This window comes from Oryx dammah, unplaced genomic scaffold, assembly GCF_014754425.2.
Source record: "Oryx dammah isolate SB20612 unplaced genomic scaffold, SCBI_Odam_1.1 HiC_scaffold_28, whole genome shotgun sequence".
NCBI lineage: Eukaryota > Metazoa > Chordata > Mammalia > Artiodactyla > Bovidae > Oryx > Oryx dammah.
This window is the reverse complement of record NW_024070212.1, coordinates 109,848,780-109,873,471: the sequence shown is the minus strand read 5'-3', so window position 1 is coordinate 109,873,471 and position 24,692 is coordinate 109,848,780. Positions and strand designations below refer to the sequence as shown.

At 45.7% G+C, this 24,692-nt stretch overlaps 1 protein-coding gene across 2 annotated transcripts in view; it reads right to left on the bottom strand.

Annotated features, from left to right (window-relative positions):
• Positions 1–24,692, bottom strand: part of CSMD2 (CUB and Sushi multiple domains 2) — a 677,707-nt gene that overhangs the window by 228,106 nt on the left and 424,909 nt on the right. For both annotated transcript variants that reach the window (XM_040231766.1, XM_040231767.1), the window contains exons 14-15: positions 8,031–8,357; positions 4,305–4,499 (exon numbers count right to left, since the gene is read on the bottom strand). In XM_040231766.1, the coding sequence (XP_040087700.1) occupies positions 4,305–4,499; positions 8,031–8,357 (522 nt within the window). The remainder of the gene's footprint in view (positions 1–4,304; positions 4,500–8,030; positions 8,358–24,692) is intronic.

Sequence of the window (24,692 nt, the reverse complement as noted above, 5' to 3'; positions counted from 1 at the left end):
AGTCAGTTCACCTTGCTGCTGTGCAGATTTCTCATGCATAGAGAATGATAATCTTTCTCAACAAGAGTGGCGAGAAGATTTAATGAAAGATTGTTAGAAACTCAATAACTACCCTCCTTTCTTAGAGGCCCAGATGACTTACCACCATCACTTAGTTCCCTCTTGTGGGAGTGGGGAGAACGGATTTTTCTTTTTTTTATAAGAAATTTTTTTTAAGTATAAAATGAACACATGAATTTTACATACAGATAGGAAAAAAAAATGTAGACGTGTCTACACAAAACTAATAGGCCATTTTGCTCGGGGATGTGGGCCTAGGAAATGAATATTTCCACTTTAACTTTATTGCACTCGTGTAGCATTTAAATTTTTTACAACCATCAAGTATGAGTTTAAACACGAAAATACATACTTACTGCAGATAATTTATCTCCTTTTCCCCCATGCATGTCTTTTAAACAGCATATTTTTGAAAACCCAGTTTGAGAGTCTTCGCCTTCTAATAGGGAGTTTAATTGCCTTTATTATCGTAACTGATATGTTTGTCCTGCTGCTGACATCTTTTATGCTGTCAGCTTACGATGCTTCCGTGTGTCTTGCTTTCTTTGTCTTTGCGATAGGCAATATGTTTCCTTCTGTTTTAATTTTCTACTGGGATATGGAAAGTAGAAAAGCTGCTTTTCATCCTGTTTGTAGACGCTTTTAAGTCTTTTACAAACAAGTTTGAAATCACATTCTCTCTAGTCATATAATTCAAGAAAGATACAGCAACGGGGTAGCCAAGAACCTGGATTTGGATTCTGGTTCCTGTCACTTACAAGCTGCAAGGACCCTGGGCAAGTGACTTAGCTTCTTTGTGCTTTAATGGGACAATTACAACACCTACTTCCTAGACTGGTACATGGCCGATATGAGGTGACACCTTTAAGCACCTATCATAGTGCTGTAAGAATCAGTCGCTGCTTAAAAGAGAGAGGAAGAGATGAGTGTGCGGGTGAGAACCAGATGTTCCTTTGTAGCTGCTTCACTACTTGGAAGTCTTTCCTAGGAAATTTCTGATTTTAAACACATGGATCCCTTATGTCCTCTGTTTTGTAGATCAAGGGTCAGCAAATTACAGCCCGGGGACCAAAGCCGACCCCTTCATTTCTGTTTTGTCAAAGCTGTTTCCCATAATGATGGCAGAGTTGAGCTGAGGGGCCCTTAGGGCCCTCAAAGCTGAAAACACTTCCTAGCTGGCCCTTTAAGAAAAAGTTTGCCGACTGACTTCTGCTTTATATCAGCCAGATGATCACCCTTCTTTCTAAATTTAGGAGAAGAGGCCATTTTCTCCCTTGTCCTATTACAGCCTCTCAAAAGCTAAGAGGCTCTCAGCATATATTAAAAGACTTTTTAAAAGACCATTAGCTTCCACGTTTAATTGTCCACAAGGTGGGGATACTTAATCAAAAACAAATCTAGAAAAAATGGAAAGTCAAAGATGCTGGTTACAAAGCAGGGTTCTTCCAAGACTCAGCACAGGAGGGAAAAGGGCCAAGGAGGGCCAGATTCCAGGGGCTTCTTACCCGGTGTGCTCCACGGTTTCAAGTCCAGACTTGGCCAATCTAGGTGGTGTCCGGCTCTCACCCTGGCCCTCTGATCTGCTGCTCCCCAGGTCCCCGAAAACCATGGTGGCATCAAATGCCCATAATTCTAGGAAGACTGAGCAGACTCTCCCTGGTGCCAAGTCAGCCTCTTTCCACCAGAGTGCCCCTTATTTCTGGTTGCCCACTGTCCCCAACCCTAAGCATTTCCCTCCCCAGGGACAGAATGAACAAGACAACTGTAATTTCAAAATTAAGACTCTGCCTGTGAAACAGTAATCTGCTTCAAGGTCCACGAATGAAGGCCGAGTTCTCTTGGGCATTCACCCGTGGTCTGAAGTAGCTCACTGCTCCGGCAGAACTGTGGTCTAGGAGCAGCTGATTCAGGAGAGTGGGTGGTGGAGAGAAGGCTACCTCTCAGGGGTGTCAGCCCCACCGGGACTGAGCCCCAACAGGCTCAGGGGTACTGCAGTCTGGGCTTCTGCCCCAGAACTCCCACAGTCTTGGTGGGGAAAGAGGACCAAGGCCCAAGGAAATGGTAAAGAAAATGTAGCCATGGTGAGGCCCAGTGTCTGACAGAGTTCTCTGCTGCTGGTTTAAGAGGAACAAGGGAACCAGGAGAAAAGAGAGACCAGGTGAACAGGAGACAGCAGGGAAGATGTCCTGGGCGAGACAGACCGGAGGAAAATTCAAGAGAGGAGGTTGAGGAGCACGATGGAAAATGAGGGGCCTAGCCTAAAGGGAAGGCAAGACCCCGGACCAACAAGCCCCCAGACCCTGGACTCTGTCTTGTCCCCAAAGACCATCATCAGACACTTGTGTTTATCCCCCTGCTGCCAGGGAGGGAGTTACCCTACCCATCAGGTCCACAGCTGGGCGGGGGCGAAGACAGGAGTTTCATGCTTCTCTGACACCAAAGCTTACGCTGTTTCCAAAAGAGCTCACTTACTGGGTAAAATGGCAGAGGGGGCGTTGTGGATGGGGCTGGGGGGCTGTGAGGGCAGGACGGCACCTGTCTGAGTCATGAGCGGGATAGGCACCTAGAAGGAGGAACCCAGGAACCCACCACATGCTCCCCAAAGTGGACCGCTACTCTGCTGGGCCTGGGGAAGAAATGGTTAATATCAGGTGAAAATCATCACTGACGGAGCACTGCCTCTCTGCTCACGACCACCCTGGGAGGGGGCTCCCCTTCTTAACTGCACTTTACAGATGGAGCAATTGAGGCACAGAGAAGTCAAGTCACTTGCCCCTCGGGGTGACTCAGTGGGTAAGTTTCGGGGAAAAGATACAAGGCAGTCTGATGAGAGTCAGGGCTCTGGAGGCCATTAGGGAGGCTCTAGCCTAGTTAAAAGGTCATTCATTCAGTCAGTGATTCATCAGCCAGTGCTGACTGAGCACCTAGCGGGTGTCAGACCATAATAAGCCAGCTGTGGGGATACAAGGCCGAGGAAGGTTCCCTAACCTCAGGGAGCTTACCAGCCAGCAAGAGCATGGCCAACACTTACACTAGGAGCTCAGCCTATGCTAGGAACTGCCCTTTACATGCGCATCTTATTATCTCCCCACTTTTTTTTTCCAGCTGAAAATAAACAACAGAGATTCAGAGGGAACAGGCAGCTTGCCATGGTTCCAGCACAGGTCCTTCTGACCTGAAGCCCCCACCTTGATGCCAGACCCTCTGCCGCAGGCTCTGTGCTCTTGGGCGTCTCCCTGCCCCCCGCCTGTCAGCTCTGGGGCTATGCTCCCTTTAAGGCACACCCCATTCTTTAGACTCCCAACTTTCCCTCTTGCTGGCTGGGGTGCTCAGAGTTGGGTCTGGGGACTGGGTATGGAGAGGTCCCTTAGGTCTCACCCTCTGTCCGTCATGTGGGATGAAAGGAGGAAGCTTTCTGGCTCCCAGAAGGAAGGAGCCACAGCCCCTGCCTCCTCCTTGGACACCATCACTGTCTTCAAGGAGTCTGTGGGAGATGCACTTTTCATCCATTGTTCACAAGTATTTATCAAGGGCCTGTTCTGTCCCAGGTATTGTGCTTGGTGCACAAGTCTGACATAATTCCTGCCCTCAAGAAGCTTTATTTGTGTGTTCCATAACTGAAGCTGGGTAGACCAGATGGCTGGTCTCTGAAATTGAGTCAAAACCTGTCTGCGTGGCAAAGCAGAGCTAAGGAGACACCACAACAATCCTGTGCCTGCTTCAAGCTGTGTTTTCTTTTTTTTTTGGCTGGTCTGCCCCTAGCCTCTTGGAGATTGACTACAAAGATATCAAGGCAGTGTTTAACAGGGGCACCAAGGCCAAGCCTGGGAGACGTCCTAGGGAATTGAGGGAAATTAGCGTGTGGAGACAGAAAGAGTGGCAGGGATTCTGAAAGACACGCAGACTCACAGCACTGCCAGGCTGCTTCGGGCTGATGGTGCTCCCTGGGCGGGAGCTGCGAGCAGGGCTCCTAACCGCTGTGGTATTGAGAGTGTTCCCAGTGGAAAGAAGAGGTGTTTTTTGATGCCTGACAGCCTAGATTCAGCGTTTCTCCAGTTTAATCTCTGGTTATAACTCAATTTTTGGTGCAATGTTTTTCTAGAAAGACTCGGCCATTCCAGGGTGGGGTGAGAGGGTGGTCCCCAGTCCCAGGAGAGGAGGACCACCGAGGTTCAGGCTGCTCGGTCCCCCTCGTCAGCGTCTCCAGCTCCAGCTCCGCCCCCCGCCCGCCCGTAGGCACACACCTTCGCACCGTAGCACCGCGCTGTTCCAGACCACACTGCCCTCCTTCAGGACACAGGTGATGGTTTCCGAGCCCTGAGTCCTGAGGAAGCCTTCGTCGCAGAGGAAAGAGATGGAGCTGCCCAGTTGGAGGCTGTCACCGAACCGCTTGCCATTCACTGGGACGCCAGGATCGGGGCACTCATTGTGTCGGAAGGCTGTGCGGAGGAAGGTCAAGGATGTGATTAGACAGAGCTGATGTGCAGATGGACTCCCAACCAAAAGAAGCTTCATTATGAAGGTCAACCCTAGACTTGTCCCGCTTCCCCAAGAGACTGGCATGCTGGGGGGCGGGTGGAGCTGTCTGTCCTAGACCACACTGGGTGTAAAGCAGGTCTTGTTGAACTTGATGTCCTTTCTTCCTGAGCACCTTAGAATGAAGTCCAACTTCATTCTAAGGCACACTTATAGGTCAGGCAGCGGGCTGTTTGTCCTGTCAGCTCATCAATATCAAATACTGATTCCGTGAAATAGGTATTATTACCCCACTTTACAGATAAAGAAACTGAGGCTCAACATGGTAAAGGAGTAGATCTGTGTCCTCAGTGTTGAATCCATTCTATGTGTCCCTAACTTCAGACAGTTAGGGGATCACTTATGTTGCAGGTGAGCTGGACTCAAAATCCTGTGACAGTAATAGACATAGAGTACCATAAAGCACGTGCCCTGGGGTCAGCACTGTCTGAAGCCATTCCCTTCACTTTCTTGCCTCAGGCTGCCTCTCACTCCACCCACGTGGTTGATCATACAGTTGGTGGGTGGAGAGGAAAGAGTCAGAACGCTTGTGGGATTAATCAAGCTCTGCCTCTTATTAGTTACATGGTTCTGGGCAACTGATGTCATCTTTCTGAGCCTCTGTCTCCTGACCTATAAAATAGAGATCATCCTTCACCGGTCGGGTCACTCTGAGACAGCAGGAACGAGAAAGCTGATTTGCATTCGCAAGTGGAGAATGCTGGGCGCAGCACGTGACAGGTGGTGAGTCTCCAGTCTGGGTTCCCTTCTTTCTTCCTTTCCCCACCTTCCTCCATCAGGGTGCCCAGTTCTCACAGTCGAGTCCGAGGCTACACCCCATTTGCATCCTGGCTGTTTTAAGGACAGGGGCTCTCCAGGGAAGACCAGGCTCCACAGCTGCATGGGCATGGGCCGTTTTAAAGAACTCAGTGTGGAGCCCTCTGAGATTCCCTAGTGACTGAAACACTTGCACAGTCAGAAACAGAAGCAGCCACGGAAGCTCTCAGATCATCGAGCTGGAGGCAAGCCTGGCGATCCTTCCTACTGAGGCTGGGCTGCAGGAGTATCTGATATGGAGATGATCATGAGATCCCTGCTGAGCCCCGAGGCAGTCCCCCTTCCCTTTGAAATGCAATTTAAGTCAGCCTAGACTTCTGTCTCCCAAACTTTGCTTTCAGGAACTATGACCATGAGTTTGCGCTGACATTTAGAAAAAAGGGCTGGGGAGAAAAGTGGTGTGTGGGGCCCATAATCCAGGCATTTGTCTACTCAGAACCCTATCAGTTACACACACACACACACGTGTTCACACTGCACAGGGATATGGAGCTATCTCCAATGTCTCGGAGCAAATGCTCTACGTCAAAGATTTAAGTACTGCCCAGTTTTACCTGTGTCCTGTTTCAATCTCAGCTTCCTGGCAGGTGAAAGGGGATGGATCTTAACCTTGGAAGCTGATGCCGTGGGGCTGGGTGTGATGCCTGCAGGATTGCTCACAGAGTAGGTGCTCAGTAAACAGCAGTTCCTGTCATCAGCGTTCAAAACACTCCACGTGGAACAAGGGTCAGTTTACTCTAAGGAGCTCTGGGGGTGGAAGCGGGATCTCTGAGCCTTGTTACAGGGACAAGGATTTCATGTTAGTGTGAAGGGAAGCCCTGAGAGCTCTCCAGCTGTGGAGAGTGCTGTCTAGGGGTGGGGAGCTTCCTGACATTGGGCACATTCCAACTCTGCCCAGATGATCATTATTGGGACGTGGCCAAGGAGACGCACACGCTGCGGGGGAGAACACTCGTTCATGAACACTTGCTCACGACTCTGGTTGCACTAGCTGCAGCAGAATCATCTCAGAAGCCTGTGAAACATGCAGATTCTAGGGCCTCCTTCCTTAGACATTTTGACTCAGCAGGGCTGGAATGGGGCCCAGATTTTGTCCCTCGGACAGTAAGGAAATCAAACCAGTCCATCCTAAACAAAACCAATCCTTAATATTCATTGAAAGGACTGATGTTGAAGCTGAAACTCCAATACTTTGGCCGCCTGATGTGAAGAGCTGAAGGTGAAGGTGAAGTCGCTCAGTCGTGTCCGACTCTTTGCGACCCCGTGGACTGTAACCTACTAGGCTTCTCCTTCCATGGGATTCTCCAGGCAAGAACACTGGAGTGGATTGCCATTTCCTTCTCCAGGGGATCTTCCCGACCCAGGGATTGAATCCGGGTCTCCCGCATTGGAGGCAGACGCTTTAACCTCTGAGCCACTCACTGGAAAAATGCCCTCATGCTGCAAAAGACTGAGGATAGGAAGAGAAGGGGACGACAGGATGAGATGGTTGGATGGCATCACCGACTCAATGGACATGAGTTTGAGCAAACTCTGGGAAATAGTGAAAGACAGGGAAGTCTGGCATGCTGCAGTCCATGGGGTCACAAAGAGTCAGACACGACTCAGCGACTGAAAAACAATCCAGCTCAATCTGTGTAAATGCACAGAAAATTATCTGATGTTTATAATAGTGTTCATCTCTGGGTGAGGGGGATCTGAGGTGGAGGTCAGCACTTCTTCCTTGAACTGGCCTGTTTTTGACTGTTGACATATTGGATGTGTATCACTTTTACATGTTGGAGGAATATTAGAGAGGAATGCAGGGTGAGAGTTTGATCCTCAGGTTAGGTTTGCTGTTTTCTGCCTCTTTCTCCCAAGAACTCAGCATTTGCTTCTCTCTTGGAAATTGGGAACCTACTAGGATTTGGTTTTCCTTGGAGACTATGAGATTCCTTTTTTTCCCCCCAGGTTCTCCATCAGTGTAGCCATACTGCTTTGAGCCTGTAGGGTCCTTGGTCCTCCCCATCCTGGATAAGTAGGCTTCCCTGGGACAGCTCTTACTCATCTTCCCACTCCCACCAAGGGGAGGAAAGCTCATTTAGCCATTCATGAATCTTTCCACTCAATAAACATTTACTGATCCTCATGACCTACCAGACCCCACGCTGGGCAGAAGGGAGAGAGAGAGAAGTAATACGTATCCCCATCTTTCCAGAGCTCATGACCTCATGGGAAAGTGGGGATGAGGACAGATTGTCTGAAGCCAGTGCTGCAGCGCTAGACTGTGAAGACTGGGGAAGATAGGACTTGGAGGAGGACAGCAGAGAGGCGTCAGTAACCAGGGGAGGATGGCGGGGCCCTTCCTGATTCTAGCTGGGCCTTCTAGGAGGGGGAGGGTGGGGAGGAGAAATGGAGCCCCAGGCTCCTTTCACATTACATGGCACATCTATTAGAAATAAAGGCTCAAAAGTGAGTGAAGCCACAAAAAAGAGTGCCTTCTGTTTTTCCTGTCATTCTGGAGCCCCATGCCTGACTCTGCAGTCCTTGGAACTGGTCCACCCACATCACCACTGGCCTATGCCCTGCACTGGACATCCTCAGAGGGACGGTCAGTGGGGGCTACAGGGCGGACTCACTGGTAAAGGTGATGTTGAAGCCTCTCTTCCCCGTGGAGTGGTCAGTCTGGAACTCGAGACGGGCCACGTGGCCACTGCTGGTAATGGAGGAGGGGAGCTGGTTTCCTGAGAAGGTGCCCAGGACAGGGGCCTCAGCCGTGGCCCCATCCTTGATGACCAGGAAGTCAAACTGAGGCTCCACATCGATGTCATTGAAGGCCAAGTGGATGCGGCTCTCAGGCCGGGCGAGGATGAGCCAGACACAGTGGAGGTGGTTGCCGTAGTCCTCCGGGTAGTTAGGCGACAGGACAACCCCAGAGGGGCTGGTGAAGTTGAAGAAGCAGGAAACTGCAAGAGAAGAGCCGTGGAGGTCAGTGAGCGTCCCTAGCGCTGCACCCGGGCCACTGAGGGCAGGCAGGGGGGATGTCCTTAGTCTAAAAGCAATAGAGAGAAAAGGTGACCGGAGGCTTGGGCTGGACTGGCTGGGCTCTGAGCTCTAGGCAGCAGACGTGCTGGGTTCCATGCTGCGTGTGGTGCTGGGAAGGGTCCCTCTGGCACACTGTGGGCAAGGCGGAGTTGCTTTCCTCCTGGCCTTCCTGCCCTTGCGGTGAGCCCATCCCAGGAGTGTCTGCCTGCTCTCAGTCCCTAGTGTTGGGGAAAAACCACCATTTAAGCTGAAGTGGAGTCCCAGTGCCTGGTTCCTTTTAGCTGGTGGTGATCCCCTGAGTGGTGACCAGGGTAGAGACAGTGCCGCTCCATTTCTGTCCTTTAAACATTCTCGGTGGGGAAATGATTGTGACCTGGGGATTCTGGCAACTGGGAAGCTACAAAACTATGCTAAGGAGGTACCCAGTAGGTGCCATCTTTCAGAGACCAGAGCTTTGGAGGAAGCTGGCAGAGAGAGGGAACAGCACCTTATCTTGAAGCCCCACCTACTTTCCAAGGATCGACTCTTGTGAAAACCTTGATTTTAAACCCTTGTCATGCCCATGACTAACAGACTCTGAGAGTAAGTCTGAGGCAAAATAAAGTGTTATAAATGGAAAAACAAACACTAAACCAATATTAAAAAGGAAAATAATAGCATGAAAAAAATGTTGCAACAAATATGCCAAAGAGCAACTCTCAACACTGAATTAGAGCTTTTGTAATTTATGCAAGAACATCACCAAGATGAGCAAAGAGTATGCTCAGAGGATTCATATGAGAGAAAATAGAATTAATGTGAAAACGCTGTCCATTTCCCTAGGGGGAAAAATGAACAACTCATATTGCTGAGGCTTCATGGAAACTCATATGTATTTCTTGCCAGCTGCACAGTAAGGTTGATATAGTTCTTCTGGAAGGGAGTGAATGAACTCTTATCAACAGCCACAAAACTATTCAAATAGTCTGACTCCATAATCTCCAGGAATTAATTCAAAAGAAAAGGAGCCACATGGACAAAGATGTTTACAGTGACATAATTTTATTATAGAGGGAAAAATGTGAACAAGCTACATGTCAGCCCAATAATGTGAGGTAAATTATAGCCTTTAATGTGGTGCGGTTTGAATGCAGTCATTAAAGTGATAAATATGATCCTGTAGAAGGAACAATGTTGAACATTTTAAAGTCAAACAGTACATCATAAAATTATATGCACACTTTGGATTATAGCTAATAAATATTTACATATATATGGGTAAAGACTGGACATGAGCCCCCAAATAAAAACTGTATTAGGGTGAAAGGTTTGAGGGTGATATTTTTCAATGTGAAAGCAATATTTGATTTTTCTGATTGCAAAAATGATATAGGTTTATTGAAATATTTTTTAATATATAAAGAAGGTAAAAACTAATATGGACAAAAATTTAAATGCCTTTATAACATTTAGTGATGTTGGATATTAATAATATTGAAATTAAAGTATGATATTTGACTTATTAATTATAATGAAGTGAAAGTGAAAAATAATATTAAAATCATGTTTGCAAAAAAAAAAATAACACAAAACAAAGGAACTGTTGATTCCTTCTGTTGAGTTTCTCCTAGCTTTCCCTGGCTACCCATCTTTCCCTTTTCTGCACTGGGTGTTACTTTTCCAACCTGCTACTCAAAGCCCTCCCATCAAATTTAGCAAAGTGAAACTGGTCCCTAGGACACATTCAGTCTCATTCCTGTAATCTCTGTATTTACAGGTATGGAAAGTTTGAGCCAAGGGGAGAGAAGGCCATAACCTCACTTAAAGATAAAAGACACTGCAGTTCACAGAGATTAGGTAACTTGCCAGGCTCACACAGCGAGTAGATGGTAGCAGCAAGTTCCAATCCATGCAAATCCTTGCTAGTTCAAATCCACCTGACTCCAGGGGCCAAGCCCTTAGCCACCCAGCAACACTGCCTCCCAGTATGAGAACAGTATTGGTCACAAGTCTAACAGATGAGTCCTTGAGGGTATTCTTAGAATCTGCTAAAGATCCGTTGACCCCAAGCATTATATCAGCCCTGAACTGGAAGCTCTAGGCTAGACACAGATGTCCCCCAACACAGCTATCCCACCCATAGCTTTGTGGCAGTCCAGCTGGGAGCATAATACACATAATGAGGAATGTGAAACCAATGGAGCCCACTAGCTGAAGACAGAGAGAGGGTAAAGACCACATGGCTTGCCTACTAGTAGAGCAACATCAAGGTAGACCAAAAGCAAGGAAAAGCTCTACAATTTTAGAGGCACTGAAAGCATGAGCACACATGCATTTGCTGCAGAGAATTTAATTAATGCCTGCTGAGTCTCCATCCCCACTCCATCACGCTACCACATACTTTCTTTATACCCTTTATCCAGAGTTGCCAAGTTGTAAATCTCCAGGAGCACCATTTTTAGCATCTATATATGGTAGCTTATCCTATCACTCTTTAAAATGATCTTGTTCACTAGTTTCTCGATGTTTTGTCTTTCCCTCTCCCCAACACACACATATGTACTCCATGAGTGCAGAAATCTTGTCTGTTTGATTCCTCTGAATCCCCATGGCTGCCACAATGCCTGGTACATTATCTGTGCTCCATCAATATTTGCTGAATGAATCAATGAGTATTTAATGGTTGATATCATCTAAAAATGGGTTTCCAGGGTGGCTCAGTGGTAAAGAATCCACCTGCCAAGCAGGAGATGCAAGTTTGATCCCTGCATTGGGAAAATCCCCTGGAGAAGAAAATGGCAACCCACTTCAGTATTCTTGCCTGGGAAATTCCACTGACAGAGGAGCCTGGTGGGCTACAAGTCCATGGAGCCGCAAAAGAGTCAGACATGACTGAGCAACTAAACCATCTGAAAAGATGCTGACGTGAGTATATACGCCTCATATCCCGATCCTGTTCCAAGTCCCAACCAAAAGAACTGACCAAAGTCTGTAAAGCGGACACCTGTGTCAGCTCTGGAAACAAAGAAAAAACACTATGCCATGATCCTTAACACATTTCTGTTGGACACAGTGCAGATCTGTTCCTGAATAATTTAGAGTAGAAAAGGGTACGACCAAGCCAAATTGTTAAACAGCAAAGACAACAGAAACTGCTTCCAGTATCAAAGACCTCGAAAAAATATATTATCCATATAACATTAAAAAAAAAAAAACACTTGAAGATGTTTTCTACCCAACCAAGAGATGAATCAAAATGCAGAACTCAAGTATGGGAAAGTTACGGTTAATAAAAAATGAAAAAAAAATTGGCAATAAGCAAATAAAGCATATAGTAAGTAACCCAAATAATTGCTATAAACATAGAAAACAGAATGCAAGTGTAACAAATATTTGTTGGAAAAGAACATAAAAGATATTATTCCTGCCCAAACCCCAGGGTAAAGTAATGCAGATTATTCTGATGTAAAGTATAAAGTTTGAAGCAAGGAGATATGCTAATTTTCTCATTTTGCAAGAGGTTCTGTTATATGGTTTCTGTGGTTAATTAGAGAAATATAGGTTAGAGCGTGTCTTTAAAGATGTTAAGTGTAATTAGTAATAGACTATAAAGTAGCTTATCTTCAAAATTACCAAAGGGGAAAAAGCAAAGCAGTCAATTTAGCAAAAAAGTGGAATTCAAAGGAAACAACAAGGAATCATAAAGAGGAGAAATGTAAAATAAGATGCTAAAAAGCGGGGGGAAGAGGCAAAACATCATTTATGATAATAAATGTATACAGGTTAATCTATCTTAGAAAAATATAACCCTCATTTTGGGGAAAGATACACTTTAAAGAGACTCAGAACAGTCAAAAATAAGGAAAAGGGCCAAGATAGCTCAGACTTCAGATTAGAAGAGTGTTTCAGTCTATCAGTGCTCAGGCCCCAAGGAATCCTGTTCATTTGGAGACGTGCACCCAGTGCCACACAGGTTCTAAAAGCTCCCTGGGAAATCCTAAGGTGCAGCCGGGGTTTGAGAACTACTGGTGAAGGAAGATGCAAACTATAAAAAATTAGTTTTAATACTAGTATTAGACCCTTGGGTGTTATAATATCATAACAGACTCTTAATGATCCCCCCCATTTTTTTCAGGCCAAGAAACCCCTGAACAGCTATCAAAACATTTCCTTTTGCACCTAGAGAGACAGAGGCGATAAACTGACAGATAGAGGTGACAAATAGAACAAAAACTTGGTCCTGTAAAGCTCAGCCTTCTATCCCAAGGGATAATTCAGACTTGTTGCAATAAAGGCAGGAAAAAGGAGTGCACAGAGTTCAACAAACGTCTAATCTCTCTCACTCTGGAAAATTAGGTTTACATGTTATATCAGAAGGTTTCTCTTGGAGAATTTTCTTCTCAGTGTCCCAGTGAGGATTAAAAAAGTGTATGGTGATTGGATCTCATCACTGTCAATCACCCAGGTAAAGGAGGGACGTGAAGTGCCTTCTCCCTTTGGAAGCAGTTACCAGGTTGTGCTCAAGAATCTTGACCTTGAATAAGCCTTTAAAAGGTTTGGACTTTCGAAAAATAATAAAGGTGGGAAACTCATTACCAAGTAGATGCATCGTTTCTATGCTTAATATTGGATTATTATTTAATAGGACCTTGAGTAAGAAATAGAAGTTTTGTTGAAAAATGCTCTTTTACTCTCTTTTCTTTCGGTGTCGTCACTGCTAGTTCCAGTGCTTTAAAAATGATAATTCAATTACTAGAGACACAGTGAGGCAAGACAAAAGCCAAAATCCAAAGGTGACATTTAAAAAATGGGTGATGTGCACATTCCAAAATGAAGATATGGCAGTTATGATACATTCGGCCCAAAGCACTGAAACAGACAGAATAAACCATTTTAGAAAACATAAGAGTTGCATAAAAAATATTAACCTGATTTCAAAAGTAAATAAAGATAAAAAAGATCTCTAGAATTCTATGAGTGGGTATATATTATATGAAACTTTGTGACCTGCAAACAAGGAACAGAACCTTCCTCACAAGTGCCCAAGGAATATTACAGAAATGGCCTCTATACTGGGCTACAAAGAACTCTCTGTAAATGCCTCTACAAAGCAAAAACTGCCAGGACCCATTTCTATTCACAGTGCCAATAAACTAGAAATCAATAATAAAAGACTAAAGAAAAATTCCTAGTCAGCTGAAAATGTATGAAATCCTTTCCTAAGTAAGTTCTTGAGTTCAAAGAGGAAACAAAGGCTATCAATCAATACAGATTACTTATAATAATGATAATGATACTAGGCCAAAGCTGTGTTTAAGGGAAAATTAATAGCTTTATTCATTACTAAGTAAAAAAGAAATAAGTGAAACGAGAGCTCAAACTAAAAACATGACAAAGAGAATAACCAAACAAGATTAAGGAGAGAAGGGAGAATAAAATTAATAAAGATAAAAGCAGAGAAAAGTTAACTGAAGAGACCAGTAAAAGAGAAACTTCTCATTGGGGTCCTCAAGAAATAAATAGAGAAGATATATATACATAGAGACTGGATAATAAAATTAAGGAAATATGCCAATTATAAAAGAATAGTATGTACAACATACTAATAAAATTGAAATATTCACAAAACGCAGAATTTCCAAGGAAATCTTAAATTGAGGAGACCAAAAAACATTTATGGAGTAGGTAGTTTTAGGCCCAGAACTTTTAAATGTTAACCAAGCTGTAGTATCCATGCTATTTAATTAATCTTGATACAAATATTCCCATAAGATAGTATGTGATATACATGTTCACACTCAACTACTCACACATCAATACATCCACAGTGCAAACATAATCCTATATGTAAAGTGCTATCAAATCAAGTTCAGCCTTAAAACACTAAACAAACAAGCTATAATCAACAAGCCTTTATTGATAGGCAGAAAAGAAAACTAAAAAATGAGACAAATTTCTTTTCTGGGTGACGAGTTCATATTGTTAAGATAAAGTGTCAGTCGCTCAGTAGTGCCCGACTCTTTGTGACCCCATGGGCTGTAGCCTGCCAGGCTCCTCTGCCAATTGGATTCTCCAAGCAAGAATACTGGAGTGGATTGCCATTCCCTTCTCCAGAGGATCTTCCCAACCCAGGGATTGAATCCAGGTCTCCTGCACTGCAGGCAGACTCTTTACCATCTGAGCCACCAGGGAAGCCATGTTAAGATAAAAATTGTCTTCAAATCATTGTACAAATGTAACATAATTCCAGGCAAAATTTAAAGCAACTCCAGGCAAGATCCACATTAATTTTTTTTCTGGAGTGATCGATCTGTTGGAATAAATAGGTAAAAAGATCCAATCACTCCTTGAGAGAGACAAGGAAAAAATAGCATATGAGGTGCCAGCTGGCATTCCAAGATGTCATATGTCTTGACCCACCCAGCCTCACAATGGCCCTCTAAGATGAATATTATTATTATCCCATTTTATCCCATTAATATTATCCCATTATTTTTTTGTCCCATTAATATTATCTCATTTTAGAGAGGTAGAAGCCAAGTCTGATGTTCAAGTAACCTGCCCACTGTCACAAGACATGTAAGTGATGTGGCTGGGCTGTAAATCCAGGAAAGCTGGTTCTAGAGCCCAAGCTTTCAACCATAATACCTATTTTTTCCAGTGGCAGGGAGGTTTGTCAACTCAGATACTGAAACATACTATAAAGCTACAATAACAACATCTGTATTGTTATCAAAAGAGAAATCGGTAAGAACCACAAAAAAAAAAAAAAGAGAAAGTTCAGAAATGGACACAGACATCCAAAAATGTAGTATATGATAAAGGAGACTTTTTAAATTAGCAGGGTAAATGTTGCTTGATCAATAAGGGAGTCTTGGACAAATGGCTAACCAGTTGTTGAAAAAATAAATCCACATTTCACTCAGTATACAACAGAAATACCAGAAGAAAATACAAGGAATATTTGCATAATCTCAGACATGGGGCAGGAGTTGCTTAACATTATGCTAAAGTTAGGAAATAGTATTTTAACTTACAGAATTGAAACCTTTTTGGATTTCAAAAATCACCAGGCTTTCCAGGTGGTACAGTAGTAAAGAATCTGCCTGCCAAGGCAAGAGACACAGGAGGCACGAGTTCAATCCCTGGGTCAGGAAGATCCCTCAGAGAAGGAGATGGCACCTCACTCCAGTATTCTTGCCTGGAGAATTCCATGGACAAACCAGTTTGGAGGGCCAGTCCATGGACTCACAAAAGTTTAACAGTGAGGACCAAATGACAGTCTCTCTAACAAGTGGTGCTGGGAAAACTGGTCAACCACTTGTAAAAGAATGAAACTAGAACAATTTTTTCTAATACCATACACAAAAATAAACTCAAAAATGGATTAAAGATCTAAACGTAAGACCAGGAACTATAAAACTCCTAGAGGAAAACAGGCAAAACACTCTCTGACATAAATCATAGCAGGATCCTCTATGACCCACCTCCCAGAGTAATGGAAATAAAAGCAAAAATAAACAAATGGGATATAATTAAACTTAAAAGCTTTTGCACAATGAAGGAAACTATAAACAAGGTGGAAAGATAGCCTTCGGAATGGGAGAAAATAAGAGTAAACGAAGCAACTGACAAAGAATTAATCTCAAAAACATACAAGCAACTCCTGCAGCTCAATTCCAGAAAAATAAACGACCCAATCAAAAAATGGGCCAAAGAATTAAACAGACATTTCTCCAAAGAAGACATACGGATGGCTAACACATGAAAAGATGCTCAACATCACTCATTATCAGAGAAATGCAAATCAAAACCACAATGAGGTAGCATCTCACGCCAGTCAGAATGGCTGCGATCCAAAAGTCTACAAGCAATAAATGCTGGAGAGGGTGTGGAGAAAAGGGAACTCTCTTACACTGTTGGTGGGAATGCAAACTAGTACAGCCACTATGGAGAACAGTGTGGAGATACCTTTAAAAACTGTAAATAGAGCTGCCATATGACCTAGCAATCCCACTCAGTGTGTATGCTGCGCATACACACTGAGGAAACCAGAACTGAAAGAGACACATGTACCCCAATGTTCATCGCAGCACTGTTTATAATAGCCAGGACATGGAAGCAACATAGATGTCCAGCAGACAAATGGATAAGAAAGCTGTGGGACATATACACAATGGAATATTACTTAGCCATTAAAAAGAATACAATTGAATCAGTTCTAATGAGGTGGATGAAACTGGAGCCTATTATACAGAGTGAAGTAAGCCAGAAAGAAAAGCACCAATACAGTACACGAATGCATATATATGGAATTTAGAAAGATGGCAATGATGACCCTATATGCGAGACAGCAAAAGAGACACAGATGTACAGAACAGACTTTTGGACTCTGTGGGAGAAGGCGAGGGTCGGGTGATTTGAGAGAATAGCACTGAAACATGTATGTTACCATATGTGAAACAGATCGCCAGTCCAGGTTTGATGCATGAGACAGGACTCTCAGGGCTGGAGCACTGGGATGACCCAGAGAGATGGGATGGGGAGGGAGGTGGGGGGGGTTCAGGATGGGGACACATGTACACATGTGGCGGATTTATGTCAATGTATGGCAAAAACCACTACAATACTATAAAGTAATTCGCCTCCAATTAAAATAAATAAATCAATAAAATAAAACAAATAAGAAAAAAAGGAAATATTTACAAGTGAGTATAATCAAATATTTACTATGTTTAACATACGAGTGAGTGAAGTCGCTCAGTTGTGTCTAACACCTTGTGACTCTATGGACTGTAGCCTACCAGGCTCCTCCATTCATGGAATTTTCCAGGCAAGAATACTGGAGTGGGTTGCCATTTCCTTCTCCAGGGGATCCTCTTGACCCGGCGATCGAACCTGAGTCTCCCGCATTGGAGGCAGACACTTTACCATCTGAGCCACCAGGGATGTCCTAACATATGAAGAACTACTAACACATTCAACAAAAAGATAAATGCTCAGAATAGAATTATAAGCTAAGGAAATTAAGGGACAAGATTATCAAGTTGGCAAAGAAAAAACAGACAGCATGGAACATTGCAAAGGCTGTCAATGCAGATTACTTATAATAATGATAAAGATACTAGGCCAAAGCTGTATTTAAGGGAAAATTAATAGCCTTATTTGTTATTAAACAAAAAAGAAATATGTGAAATGAGCGTTTAAACTAAAAACATGACAAAGAGAATAACCAAACAAGATTAAGCAGAGAAGGGAGAATAAACTTAATAAAGACAAAAGCAGAAAAAAGTTATGGGCAGGGCAGATGTAGACAAAACAGTTGAAGGTAGGAGGAAAAACACGAGTGGTTTCCAGAAGGAGGGAAAGGCTAGCTGTTCTGAATAGAGTGGAGCCTCTGTGTAAAACCCATTGAGTTTTAGCAACAGGAGGTTCATTAGTGACCTGGGTGAGAGCAGTTCCCAGGTGTGGTGGACACAGAGGTCAGAACGTATGCGGTAAGAAGGGACTGGGAAGTGAAGAGTGGCTACAGCAAGGGAAGACATCCCGTCAAAGGGTCTGGAGGTGTTAAAGAACTTTACCTGTAAGAGAAGAAGGACCTGAAGAAATTCACATGTTGACAGGAAGGATGTAGCAGAAGGGGAGAGGCTTCTGCCACATGGAATAAAGAGGATGGGTGGCTAAGGCTCTCCACTCCCAATGCAGGGGACTGAGGTTCGATCCCTGGCTGGGGAACTAGATTCCACGTGCTGCAACCAAAGGATTCACACACTGCAACTATGACTTGGGTCAGTTAAATAAATAATAACTGAAATAAATATGTTTTTTTTTAAAAGAAAAGGATGGAATACAAGAGGCATAGATTCCTGAGGAAACGGGAGGTGAGGGGGAATCAATAGCAACATTTTTGAAAGAGTGACTCATCATGAAAGCAATATGGTGGGTCATGATGATAAAATAAAAGAAAAAAGGAAAAAACAAAAGGAAGAGAATGGAAAATACCTGAGTGCATTACAGGGTTAAAGGTAAATACTGTTTGTGAATCTGTTTTAATTATGTCCAGTGTGTGTGTGTGTGTGTGTGCGTGTGTGTGTGTGAGTGTGAATGTATTCTGTACTGCATCTTACTGTTAGTTTAAAGGCGCTTGAAGTCCCTGATCTAGATCCCTGATCTAAAGCCTAAATGGGAAGTATAAGCTACAGGCACATTGGTTTTTGATGGTAGAGAGGACCGAGCATCTCTGTATAAGATGTGGGAAGATGAGAGGAAGGATGGGGATGGGATGGTGATGAGCTGCACGCTTGGTGTCTTTGAAATTTGGATTTTGAGCATGCTGCCTGCCAGGCAGGAGACAAGATGATCATTCTCCAGGGTATGGTGAGGAGGTGGGCTGTTCCTAGGATGGAGGAGGGTGGAGAAGGCTTGGCTGAACAGACTGACTTGAGAAACACAGATGGATGCTGGGCACTGTGCAGGCTTCATTGAGACTAGTGACCGTGAATGTGTAGCAGTGCCAATTTGCCTGGTTGGGCGATTTTCTCCAGCAGAGCTCACCCAGGCAGCAGAGGCCCAATTAGCTTGTTCTTGCTTCACTGTGCGTCTCTGGACCAGTAAACTGAGGCATCCCTGCTGATGAACACTAGAGCTGAGTGGGAGGCAGGGGCTTCACAAACCCACTCGTGAATTCCTTTCACCTCCTTCTGCTTAGAAGCTCAGGGTACGGTAGTTTTCATCGGAGTCATTTTAACATCTCTGGCACTGGAGCTGGTGAAAAATTATTAACTTCCTCTGGCCCTAGGAAGCTGGGTGAGGTCTTCAAGGTCACACACGAGGCTGAAACTGGTTACCCAGCTGGGCTCATCCTTATCGCAAACAAGAGGAAGTTAGTGCTTGGTTTTCTCTTTGAGAAGAATGCTGAGAATGCTTTCTAGAAACTCACACGGGCATGCATGAGTATGCGTGTTGAGTTGTTTTAGTCGTGTCTCACTCTCTGTGACCCTATGGACCGTGGCCCAGCAGGCTCCTCAGTCCATGGGATTCTCCAGGCAAGAATACTGGAGTGGGTTGCCACGTCCTTCTCCAGGGGACCTTCCCGACCCAGAGACTGAACCTGCGCTGGCAAGTGGGTACTTCACCACCAGAGCCACCTGGTCAGCTCCTTAGAAACTCACACGTACACATTCCAAAAGGAGCGTCAGACATAAACGGATGACGCTGCCGGCGTATTTACTGAGCATGGAACATGTCCCCTTCAGTTAATATTTGATGTAAAGCCATGAATTGCGTTAAGTTTTTGCATTTCTTTGTTTTTTCCCATCCCCACCTCCTAGGCAGGCATAAGCACCAGCCCCCTGCACTATGTGAGTAGGGCCTTTGACAGAGCTGAGCCCTCTCTTGTTCCTGAAATGCTTCCCCACTGTCTCCAATCACACCCACCCCAGGCTTTCCACTCCAGCTCCGACAGCCCCTTTGAATGACCTTGGAATGTCCTTACCAAGCTGGCATATTCACTGGGCATCTGCTGTGTGACAAAGACTAATTTAGACACGGTGGGGATGGGAGTGGGGGAGGGTTACAAACCAGACAGATCGGCAAGTCCTCAGCCTCATGAGGTTTGCATTCTAAATGGTAAGAAAGAACATACGGTGGATTGGGGGGAAGAGTGAATGGAGGGGGGATAGCTTGCTTTCAAGGCGGGGTCAGGGATGGCCCATCTGAGGAAGCACCCTCTGAGATATGGCCTGACGATATGGAGTCAGCCGGCCTAAGGGAAGATTGCTCCAGGTGGAGGCGATTGCACGTGCAAAGGCCCTGAGGTGGGCACAGACTTGGCGCCTGTGAGGGAGAGAAGGGAGGCCGACAGAGCAGGAGCACACGGAGCTAGGCGCGCCAGACGAGCTGGAGAGGATGCCGGGCCTTTTAGGCCCAGGAGGAGGAGTCTGGATTTTGTCGGAGCAGATTAAACTAGATATGGCCCAAACCGAGCTCCTAGTCTTCTTTCCCCAGCCTGGTTTCCCTAGAATCTTGCGTCTGGAACATTCCCTGGCATCAGGGAGTGACTCAGGCCTGCCCAGTTATGGGTTTTCCCTTGGCCCCATCTCACTCCACAGCACCTCCCTCATGCTCTTGCCTCCTAAACGACACTGGCAGCCCACACCCGCCTGCGTGTTCAGACTTGGTGTGTAACTGTCTGATACGCTTCTCCACTGCAGATCCCACCAGCACCTCAGATGCATGTGGAAGACTGATCTCTTTATCTGTTTTCCTAAGCCTCCTTCATTCCCTGTCACCATGAATGACAATACCCAATTGCCTAAGGGAAACATATCAACCCCTTTCCCTTGCTCCCAAATCCAGTCTGTAACTAACTTCTGCTGATTCTCTCCCTTCACTGTCTCTTGTGCTCGCCACATCCTCATCACACCCTATTAAGGGAAGGTCTTCTTCCTACTGCAATAGCCAACTGGTTTTCTGTCTTTAAATCTTATCCTTTTTGAATCCATCCTACATGTTGGCTCCAGAATGGATTTTTGTAAATCACAAATTCTCATGATGTTTCATCTTTGCTTGGAACTCTTGAAAGACTCCCTGTTGCACTGAGGATAAAGTCTGAACTTCTCTAAAGGGCACAAAAAGACCCCAAAGACCAAAAGCCCTTGCCAACCTCTTTTATCTTTATTTTCCCACCTCCCACTGCCCATGACATTCCAGTCATATTGGACCACTGCAGTCCTGCAAATGTGCAAGTCTAATGCTAGGTCTTGCTCTGGCTATTTTTTTCTTTCTAGAGTGTTCTCTCCTCCTGTCCATCTGGAAAACTGTTAAGCATCTTTTCCATAGAGTGGTGTGGGCTCCCTCCCCGCATTTATGCTTGCTAGCTGCAGCCAAAGAGTCTGCATGCCAGGATCATTCTGCTCAGAGCCCACTGAGGTCTGAATGTTTGAGTCCCCCCCCGATTCATACACTGAAATCCTAGTGCCCATGGGTGATGGTAGTAGCCAGTGAGGCCTTTGGGAGCTACTTCAATAGTGAGGATGGTGCTCTCATGAGTGCATGGGGTCAATGCTTTGTAAAAGAGGCCCCAGAGAGATCCCTGGTCCCTGTCCATCATGTGAGGATATAAGGAGAAGACTGAGACCAGCAGGAGGGCCGGGGGAGGACCCTGGCACCCTGGTCTCAGAATTCCAGCTTCCAGAACTGTGAGCAACACATTTTTGTGGTTTATAAGCTACCCAGTCTGTGACATTTTATTATAGCAGCCCGAATGCACTAAGGCAGCACCCAAGCCAACCTTGACCATTACCTCACTGGCCTGAGAGGTGTAGAAACCCCACGTTAGGAGGCTCTGGCTGGCCAGGTGTCCTCCAAACCAAAGCCTCTCTTATCCCTACCATTTTGGCTTTGTCTTTATAATAAAACTGATACTAACATGATTAGTAATACCTATAATAAAACAGGAAACTAGTATTTACCAAATATTTGCTGATTGGTACTATAGATACAATAGTGAATAAGACATATATTGTTTTGGGAAATTTACAGTGTAATGAGGGCACAGGCAATCAACAGGTGAAAAAGCATCACTTACTGTGCTTGAGTATATTCCCTGCCCTTCCTTGCTGCCTTTTAGGCAGAGCCCTCTTGCCTACTCCATTGACTTTGGCCTGGTGACTTTGCCCCATGGACGGTGAGAGGGCATGACATAGGGATGTTCAAGCAGACACCCCCAGAATGAGAGGCTATGTAGGGTTCCCCTGAGCCCTGTGGAGCTGCACCTGACCTACAGCCCTCATGGGATGCAGGTGAGAAATAAATCTGCGTGGGATGCAAGTGAGAAATAAATATTTGTTGTTGTAATTCGTTGAGATTTTTGCATGGTTGATGCCATAGCAAAAGTTGACTCATACACTTAGGACAAGGGATGGAGAAATGGGAAAGTGAGGATGGCTCTTCTGGATGGGGTAGTCAGAGAAAGCCTCTCTGAGGAGGAGACGGTGGTGATGAGAAGGATCCAGCTTCCTGAGGAGCATTCCAGCACGGTGAACCTCAGGTCGAAGGCACTGAGGTGGGAAAGAGTTTAGAGTACCCAGAGGTCTGAAAGAGGGCCAGCGCCCCTGGGAAGGGGGAGAGAGGGGAGGGGCACGGATGACGGGAGGAGGAGGAAAGAGTCCATCTCTGCACCTCTTAGACCTTTGGCTCAGAGACCACCCTCGGCATCCAGGGCGCTCAGCTGAGGCTCCACGCCTTTCTTGGCAAGGCGTCTGTCGGGTCGTGGTTGGGGAGATCACAAAACATAATGCCCCAACTGGGACACTTTTGAGAATGAAAGATGGGACCACTCAATAATCGCCTTAGGATGGAAGATGTAAACTGGGATGGTCCCAGGCAAATATGGATGGATGGTCATCTCCACACGTGGCCTTTTACTTTTCTTCCTTCCACAAAATATCTTTTATCCTGAGCAAGTAGTTCCTCATTCACAATCCAGTCCCCTTCTGGAAGAAAATCTTAAACCAAAACTCACTGGGAGGGCTCTGACAATGGCTAAATTCTTGTGTCCTGCGATTGGACCCTGACTGTACCACTGTACCCCCTTAGAGGCTGGCTAGGTTCTTGTATAAAGTGACTGCTTATCAGCACCAGGCCAACCTGTGAGAATTCCCTGCTGCCTGAAACTATCCTGAATCGTGATTGACTTTTGCCACACCTGTGGAAGAATGCCCACTCAAACCACTCCTGGAGCTTACCCTGGGCTTAGACCCTCTTTAGACCTGCTCAGAGGTCCCTGCCAAGGCCCGGCTCTGAGCTGGAGGCTCATCCTGAGCTGATGACTGAGGATCTCCTATCACCAGCAGGCAGGACAGCTCTCGTCCCTGATGGTCCCAAGTGTGAGGACAGTGCCTGCCCTGTACTCCTGGGAAGGAACTCACTCTGCACTCCCTGGGCTCAGCTTTTACCCTGAGAAAAGACCATAAATTCTTAGGAAAGTATATGTAGACAGATCAAGCCACTGGGCCCCCAAATTTGGGTTTGTCTGGTGTTGTGGAGGGGGGAAGTTTCTGTACCTCACTTTCTACTTCCACATGTAGCAAAATTCGACTAACCATTCTGAAATCACACCTTGGTTGTGAAGATGCATTTCGATGAAGCTTCTGAAAGGCAAGGAGTGCAGTCCCGAGCCTGGGCACCCGAGTATTATACTACACATCAATTTTCGCTGAATTAGAAACAAGGGGGCATGTCCCAGTGCTCCTGTTGGAGACCACAACTCCACAAAGGCCTCTGCTCAGCGTACCTCTGAGTCTCAACCAGCCTGTGGGGGTGACAGCAGGGTCTCCCCACCTCTCCCCAGCATAGCCCACTCCTCAACCAGGAAGGCTCCAGACCAAAAGGTTTGCACTCTGATCCTCAGTAGTTCCTCACCTATTCTTCATTAATGTCATCAGCCAGACACAGCTCTGAGCTGGCGAGAAGTCTGTGGGCATGATTAGCCCCAGAACCCAAGCCTTCCTATGAGTTCAGGAGAATGCAAGAAAGGGTATAATCTACATTCCCAACAGCTCAGAAGGTGCTCCTTGGACCCTCTTGGAAAGCCCCACCAGCTTCTCCAGAGCATCTTCCCTCAGGGAGACTAGAGCTATCCATGGTCGTGGCCACTCTAAGCCCAGTCCTAACGGCAGACCAGCAGCCATTGCAAAGTGGAAAATCACACTTAGTGGACGTCCCTGGATCATAAGGAAGTACACTCGGATCTTCTTCCAGGGGAATCCACAGTGACACAGGCAAGTTTATAGTTAGCCTGAGAGAGCTACCTTCAAGACCATGGTCGGAGCAGGTGGGGGCGTGTGCTTGACCTGTTTCCCTGAGTAAGATGGGAGTTAATGAGGTAGCTGAAGGGAGTAGTCCTGTCACCGAGCCCATCTCTGGAGACCCCAAGATTGCCTTTGTTCACAGGAAGGAGGGAAGGGTCATTGTTCCCCCAAGAAGGGTAGCCCAAGGCTCTCCTTGAAATCCAGTTCCTACAAAAGGTGAGCAGTGTCTTCCCCGGGAACCTCAGAGCCTGAGAACACCCACAACACCGAGAGCTTGATGGGGATGTACTTTCAAGTGAGAGGACAAGTTTGTCTGGAGGCTCACAGATGGGGGAGGGTATTGGGAGAGCTTCGAGCCCCAGCCCCTGAGTCAGCAGCTGTGAAAACAGACCCTGATTAGAGAGGCTCTGGGACTCTCCCATAGCTCTCCGAGCAGACATCACAGAGCACCGTGGAAAAGGCACA